The sequence below is a fragment of the Colobus angolensis genome, unplaced genomic scaffold (assembly GCF_000951035.1).
Source record: "Colobus angolensis palliatus isolate OR3802 unplaced genomic scaffold, Cang.pa_1.0 Scaffold21, whole genome shotgun sequence".
In the NCBI taxonomy this organism is placed as follows: Eukaryota; Metazoa; Chordata; class Mammalia; order Primates; family Cercopithecidae; genus Colobus; species Colobus angolensis.
Window position 1 is genome coordinate 8,579,360 of NW_012115266.1, and position 7,550 is coordinate 8,586,909.

Below are 7,550 nucleotides of genomic sequence, written 5' to 3' on the forward strand. Positions count from 1 at the left end.
TCCGAAACTTTGTAGTGCTTTTGAGACAAAGTAGAGACAGGGCGTGGCTTCAGCTCACCCCCACTACAGCATCCTTTCATGCATCCCCACTGACCACAAAACCCACACCTCTACCTTGCTGATGTATCCACTATTGCCAATGCGTTAGTCATACAAAGTAAATTGCCATTTTGTATTCATCTTCTGTGCTCTCACAATGTTTACCCAGGCCTTTTACTTAAAACAATTCCGGGAACTGGCCTTAGGAGGTCCAAAATATCAAACCAACATTGTGTGTGGAGTGTCCCTCCTCAGGAAAGAATACAGATTTGTTGCCATTGGCCAGACCACCTGGTGGTCCATTATTCAAGATAACCCTCATAACCAGATGCTGACCTGCACACCCTACCCCTCACGTGCTTTGCTCAGCCCAGCCTGCCTACCCTACCCGAGGTCAATTCCAACACTTTGCCTAAGACAAAAACCCTGCAGGCTTTTTTCGGAGGCAGTCAGGGAACTCTCTCTTTCATTTGTGTTGTGTCCCTTATGCCCAGGCATAAGCTCCAATGAAGCCTTGTTGGCAAATTCTTTTAGCCTCATGTCAATTTCTCTTTTTTTTTTTTTTGAGGTGGAGTCTCGCTCTGTTGCCCGGACTGGAGTGCAGTGGCCGGATCTCAGCTCACTGCAAGCTCCGCCTCCCGGGTTTACGCCATTCTCCTGCCTCAGCCTCCGGAGTAGCTGGGACTACAGGCGCCCGCCACCTCGCCCGGCTAGTTTTTTTGTATTTTTAGTAGAGACGGGGTTTCACCGTGTTAGCCAGGATGGTCTCGATCTCCTGACCTCGTGATCCGCCCGTCTCGGCCTCCCAAAGTGCTGGGATTACAGGCTTGAGCCACCGCGCCCGGCTTCCTCATGTCAATTTCTATAGCAATGAGAGTCTAAGAACTTGTAGTTGGCAACCATTTCCCACTTTGATTCTGGGCTTAGTCGCATGACTTGCCTTGATCAATAGGAGTCTAAGAGATACAAGCACAGGCTTGAAATGGGGTTGCACACGGGACTTTCCTGCTCTGCCACTGGAGTGTGAGCAGATACAGGCGAGTCTGTGGGAAGTGAATCCTGCAAACCAGAACTGAGTAACTCCAGCTGAGGTCATGGCAGGCTAGCCAACTGCCAGTGGATCCCAAGGCCATCACAGATGCCTAGTTGACCTGCGGCTGACCAGACACATGAGCGAGCCCAGCTGAAACCACCCACACACAGCCTTGATCGGCTGAACCCAAGACAGAGAGCCAGGCAGCTGTTTATTGCTGTATGCCCCTGAACTTTGGTGGTGGTCTGTTACACGGTATTCTGGCAATAGAAAACTGATACTATGGACACATGAATTTTAAAAGTTGCTTTTGCCAAAACTGGCTAAGGAATATTTTTATTCTTCTGAGGGCAGTGAATGTTTCTGATAAGGACAGTCTGAACAGAGCACAGAAATCTGGAACTCCAGGAGTGGGGGATGCAGCATCAGATTCCATCTTGAATTTCCACCAAAATACTTTGTACTCATAGTGGAACTCAATAAAGATCTGTATTTCATTTGTGGCTCAATCTTCCCTCTGGGTCAAGTAGATGCTAAGCTGCACCTTGGCACGCCTCTTAACCATGAAGAGATTTAGCTAGACAGACTCCACCATTTATGGAACAAGAATTCAATTTATTCTCTATTTATAAAACATTTTTTAAAAGTGCCTTGGGTATAAAAATCTAAATGTCTGCGGTGTGATTGGTCAGGAGCATGTAACTATCACTCTTCGCATCCTTTGGTCACTGGGAGATCCTTTGGGGCTGGGAGGTCCTTCTGTCCCAGGCTAAAGGAAGAGCTTCACAAGGGTAAGAGCCACAGAACCCTCAGCAAGAAAGGCAGGTCAGGGAGAATGAATGGTACAGAGGAAAGGAAGGAAAGGGGGTGGAATGGAGGTAGGAGGCAAGGAAGGGATGCCGCACTGGAGACCGATGGGGACACTCTGATTTGCAAGAGGGAAGGTCTTCCTTCTTGAATGCTGAACACAGCTGGTCTGAACCTTCCTTGGAAAGTCGAGCTGCTTCCCCATGCATAGGGCCAACTCTCCCTGCAGAACAGCAAACGTAGCTTCTATCAGGAAGGAAAAGTATCCATCGGTGTGACAAGAGGTCACCTTCGAACTTGCATAAACTCCTTGCGCAGCCACGAAGAGTCCTGGTAGAAGCGAGGGTCGCCTAGTCTTATGGCTGTCCGTTTATAGAAGTAGCAGTACAACACTGCCGCTGCAGGGAGGAAGCAGAAGAGAAGCCTCAGCGGTGCTCCTGAGTATCATTTCAGGTTAAGAACAGAACCTAATGAGGCTGGGCAGCTCTGTCTCCTGATTTGCCATGGTCTTCCAGCAAGGGCAGGGGCAATAATCCTTCCTTTCCTGGTATGGCTGTTGCAACCATCCCAAACCAGCTGGGACAGGGTTGGGAAGCCAGAATCAAGGGCCTTACTGAAAGAGACACATGTGGGACCCAAGAGAGGCCTGATCTTGCTCTGGTCCTTACCTAGTCTCTGGAATACAAACAGCGTTTGAAGTCCATCTGTCCATATGAAGCTGTTGGAGTTTTTCCAGCGTAAGTTCTGAAGGAGATGTGAGACACACAAAAGTTAACGGCCACAAGAGGCCCTAATGTCTCCAACTTGGTTAGCTGCAGATGCCAGTTGGTTTAAAATCACGCTAACCTCTCCCTCCTTTCTACAACCCCAACGAGTGTTTCTCGAAGGAGCCTCAAGCTCCCTTTTTTGCTGCAAAGGGAACATCCTTTTCACTTTGAGGGAGGAAGTATGAACTAAGTTATTTATCCTCTTTCATTCCATAACCTTTGCCAAGGAGAAATGATATACTCATTATCTCAGGAGTTCAGCTGGTCACTGTCTTGCCTTGAAAAACGCTGGCTCAGCTCTTGTCAGATAAAGACTTTGGTGCACTCAGAGTTTAATGAGATTAACGGCTTTTATAGTACAAAGCTAGGACCTATTTTGGCTCCAGGAACCAGAGCACAGAATCCTCTTCAGGAAGCGCCCAGAGACTCTGGTGTTGCTTTGCTTCTTTCCTGGGAGTTCTACTTCTCTCTGAGGAATCACAAGCGCAACCTAACAGGGGGTTCAGGTGTGAAAGTGGCTTTAATAATGAAGTGACAACTAGAGAACCCTGAGGTTTTCAAGAGCTCAATTCAATTGAGTGCATGAGAAACATATAAGATACTTAAAGAGCTGGAAGAATTTGTGAAGCAGAAGAAATCTGAAACCATGGGCACTGGATCCGATCTGAGGCCTATGTTAGAACCAAAGGGAGGCATCTTGGAGGCCGGTTCTCCTAGTTAAAGTGATGGGAGCTCGGCAGAGGGCATGGAGCACTCCAGGGCAAGCAGCAATCCTGCTTGGCTACTTCCCAGAAACAGCCACTGCCTACAGCATTAGCCATGGGGCACTGATGCCTAAGAATAACCTGTATCGACATCCACCTGCCCAAATAACTAATGATGAAACACATTCAACTACCTGTTTTAGCCCTGGTAGGCCTGTTTGGGGCAAAGGTGAATTGCATGTTCTGGAAGAGTCCGGTGACTCTTGGACAAGGCTGTTTTTCAACACTTAAGGTTGGTCAAGAGTACCTTATGAAACTCTCACATGCCCAGAGCTCCAACCCAAACCACTTTCATTTCACCTGTTCTCTATGAAGGATTGTGTGAGATGTCAAAGAATGAAGCTGAGTTCCCAGAGAAAAGATATCCCAGTGGCCGGGCATGGTGGCTCATGCCTGTAATTCCAGCCCTTTTGGAGGCTGAGGCGGGAGGATCACGAGGTCAAGAGATTGAAACCATCCTGGCCAACATGGTGAAACCCTGTCTCTACTAAAAATAAAAAAATTAGCTGGGCATGGTGGCGCGTGCCTGTAATCCCAGGTACTCGCTTGAACCTGGGAAGTGGAGGTTGCAGTGAGCTGAGATCGTGCCACTGCACTGCACTCCAGCCTGGTGACAGAGCGCAACTCTGTCTCAAAAAAAAAAAAAAAGGAAAGAAAAGTTATCCCTAGCCCTTTAGGGATTCAGGAATTCAGAGTTCAGGCTGGGCACAGTGACTCATGCCTGTAATTTCAGCACTTTGGAAGGCAGAAGCAGGAGAATCGCTTGAGCTCAGGAGTTCAAGACCAGCCTTGGTAACATAGTAAGACCCCATCTCTATTTAAAATAAAAATTAAAAAAAGAATCCAGACTTCCACTCTTACCATGACCCAGACATGAAGGGAGATGCTGAGGGCAAAGTACACAGCTGTCAGGATGATGGTCCCTTTGAACTTATGGAATAGGAGGTTGACCAGGCCAGCCTGGAAGACGAAGGTGTTGAATAACATGAGGAAAATGATGATGATGTTGAAGAGGACTGCAATATCCTGGATGCTGTAGACATAAAAAAAGTACAACCAATGGAGGCCTGTGTGAGGACCCAAGAGCAGGTACTATGTCCTGAGGGACACCACGAGGCCTGTCCTTTCCTGTGAGATAGGCATCTGACATCTTAAACCCTCACAGAGATAACATGGGTTTTGGGACCTGAATGACATGAAGCTAAAATTACCTAAAATTACCCACTGGCCCCATCAGTTAGATTGCAGTCCATAGTCAAGGCTTTCCTGCTCTGATACTCTTTTTATTTTTAAAATTTCTTCCATACATAGTCCTATAGAAGATTCTCTGAGACTCTTTTTTTTCAAGACACGGTCTCGTTCTGTTGCCCAGACTGGAGTGCAGTGGTATGATCACAGCTCACTGCAGCGACTTCCTGGGCTCCAGTGATCCTCCCGCCTCACCCTCCTGAGTAGCTGGGACCACAGGTGTGTGCCACTATACTCAGCTAATTAAAAAAAAATTAGCTCATGCCTGTAATTCCAGCACTTTGGAAGGCTGAGGAGGGTGGATCACTTGAGGTCAAGAGTTTGAGATCAGCCTGGCCAACATGGCAAAACCCCATCTCTACTAAAAATACAAAAATTAGCTAGGTGTGGTAAATTAGCGGGGTGTGGTAGCGTACACCTATAATCCCAGCTACTAGGGAGGCTGAGGCAGAATTGCTTGAACCCAGGGGGTGGAAGTTGCAGTGAGCTGAGATTGTGCCACGCCACTGCACTCCAGCCTGGTGACAGAGCTAGACTCCGCCTCAAAAAAAAAAAAAAAAAATTATTTTTTAGTAGAAACGAGGTCTCACTATGTTGCCCAGGCTATCTGACACTCTTAACATTTTTTTTTGTTTTTTGAGATGGAGTCTTGTTCTGTTGCCCAGGCTGGAGTACAGTGGCATGATCATGGCTTACTGCAACCTCTGCCTCCCGGGTTCAAGCGATTCTCCTGCCTCAGCCTCCCAAGTAGCTAGAATTACAGGTATGTGACACCACGCCCATCTAATTTTTATATTTTTAGTAGAGATGGGGTTTCTTCATGTTGGTCAGGCTGGTCTCGAATTCCCGACCTCGGGTGATCTGCCCACCTTGGCCTCCCAAAGTGTTGGGATTACAAGTATGAGCCACCGTGCCTGGCTTTTTTTTTTTTTTTTTGAGATAGGGTCTTTTGTCACCTGGTTGGAGTGCAGTGGCATGATCATGGCTCACTGTAGCCTTGAACTCCTGGCCTTAAGCAATCCTTCTACCTCAGCATCCTGAATCACTGGGATTACAGGTATGTGGCACCACGCCTAGCTAATTTTAAAAATTTTTATTAGGTAGGGACAGGGTCTTGCTATGTTGCCCAGGCTGGTCTTCAAACTCCCAGTCTCAAAAGATCCTCCTGCCTTGGTCTCCCAGTCCTGGGATTAAGGGTGTGAGCCACTGTACCCAGCCTACTAATAACTCTAAGACACTAAATCACCACTGTCAGGGCCTTTGAATTGTTTGGGTTCAGCTTTCAGAGTGCCTTACTGCACGCACATGAAGAGCACAAGCTGGATGACAGGAGCCTTTCGGAGCAGTTCTGAGAAGGAATTGACAAAGAGGTCATAGGACAGCAGCAGGAACTGCAGAGAGAGCACCAGGCTGTAGTTACTGGTCTGGAGCATCTTCCTTCTGTTTTCTTGGGCCCCCAAGGGCACATCCCACAGTTCCCCAGAAAACAGCTCCTGGCTCTCTCCCTACCACTAAGGGAGATGCTTCTAGTTCCTTTGAATCAGAGCTGTTTCCCTTGCTCTAAGGCAAGCACCTGTTGGGGCGAAAAAATAAGCAGGGTTAGAAATGTATTAATACCATAAACATTTACTGACGACCTACTGTGTGCCAGGTACCACTCCAGTTGCGTGGGATACTTTAGTGAAAAAACCAACAACCAAAAATCCCCAAGAAGTCATTTATTCTAGGACCTTCACCAACTTTTCTCCATGCCTGGAACCTTCTAAATGCAGAGCTGTCTCTAACCAAAGGGACCTAGTAGTATTACTGAGAAGAATGACTGCCTGGTCATGTAGTAGCAGTGGTAACAAAAATGGCAGCAAATCCTTACACATTGCTTACAATGTGCCAGGGAGTGTTCTACAAGCACTAACATTATTTAAACCTCACAAGGTAGATGATATAATACATTATTACCCTCTCCATTTTACAGATGAGAAAATTGAGGCCAAGAGAGGTAAAATAATTTGTCCAAGGTCACATCGTTAGTAAGTAGCAGAGATGGTATTCGGATGCAGGCTGCCTGGTCCACAGTCTGTGCTCTTAACTACTAGACTTAAGCTGTCTCTTACAGAACTAACAGACCAAAACTTAACTAGGCAGGAAAAATGCCGGCACAGAAGTGTGAAGTGCGGTAGGCATAAAAAGCAGAGAGGAAATGGGGGTCTCCCGGAAAGCTTTATCTCTAGGGTTATAGTAGCACTTTTCTTTTCTTTTTTTTTTTTTTTTGAGACGGAGTCCCGCTATCACCCAGGCTGGAGTGCAGTGGCCGGATCTCAGCTCACCGCAAGCTCCGCCTCTGAGGTTCACACCATTCTCCTGCCTCAGCCTCCCGGGTAGCTGGGACTACAGGCGCCCGCCACGTCGCCCGGCTAGTTTTTTGTATTTTTTAGTAGAGACGGGGTTTCACCGTGTTAGCCAGGATGGTCTCGATCTCCTGACCTCGTGATCCGCCCGTCTCGGCCTCCCTAAGTGCTGGGATTACAGGCTTGAGCCACGGCGCCCGGCTGTTGTTTCTTTTCATCTATTCCAAGACCCACAAGTTGCTCTGGGGGTGTCCTATGACCCTGGCTGCTGTGCCAAATCTATAAAGAAATTTCAAAATGCTTTGGAGTGTTAACGATAAAATTATCATCGGTAAAATGTTTTGCAATTTATAAGCTCTTTTCACATTTCTAACCTTACTTAATCCTACAACAATCTTGAGAAGTAGCCATTATAATGTATATTATCCCCATTTCACACAGAGGCTCCGGAAGGTTAAGGCACCTCCTCCACCTCAGCTGGTGAAGTCCCACCTTACTGGACGTATGTACGCGGTTTCCTCATTCATTTTATATATATATATATATA

General features: G+C 47.1%; 1 protein-coding gene across 4 annotated transcripts in view; it reads right to left on the minus strand.

Moving 5' to 3' along the window:
• TMEM138 (transmembrane protein 138) overlaps positions 1–7,550 on the minus strand; it is a 14,745-nt gene that overhangs the window by 5,931 nt on the left and 1,264 nt on the right. The window contains exons 2-5 of one of the 4 annotated variants that reach the window (XM_011942740.1): positions 5,964–6,231; positions 4,272–4,443; positions 2,548–2,623; positions 1,667–2,277 (exon numbers count right to left, since the gene is read on the minus strand). In XM_011942740.1, the coding sequence (XP_011798130.1) occupies positions 2,165–2,277; positions 2,548–2,623; positions 4,272–4,443; positions 5,964–6,091 (489 nt within the window). In that variant the 5' untranslated portion in view covers positions 6,092–6,231 and the 3' untranslated portion in view covers positions 1,667–2,164. The other 3 variants (XM_011942743.1, XM_011942741.1, XM_011942739.1) reach the window with 3 other exon arrangements.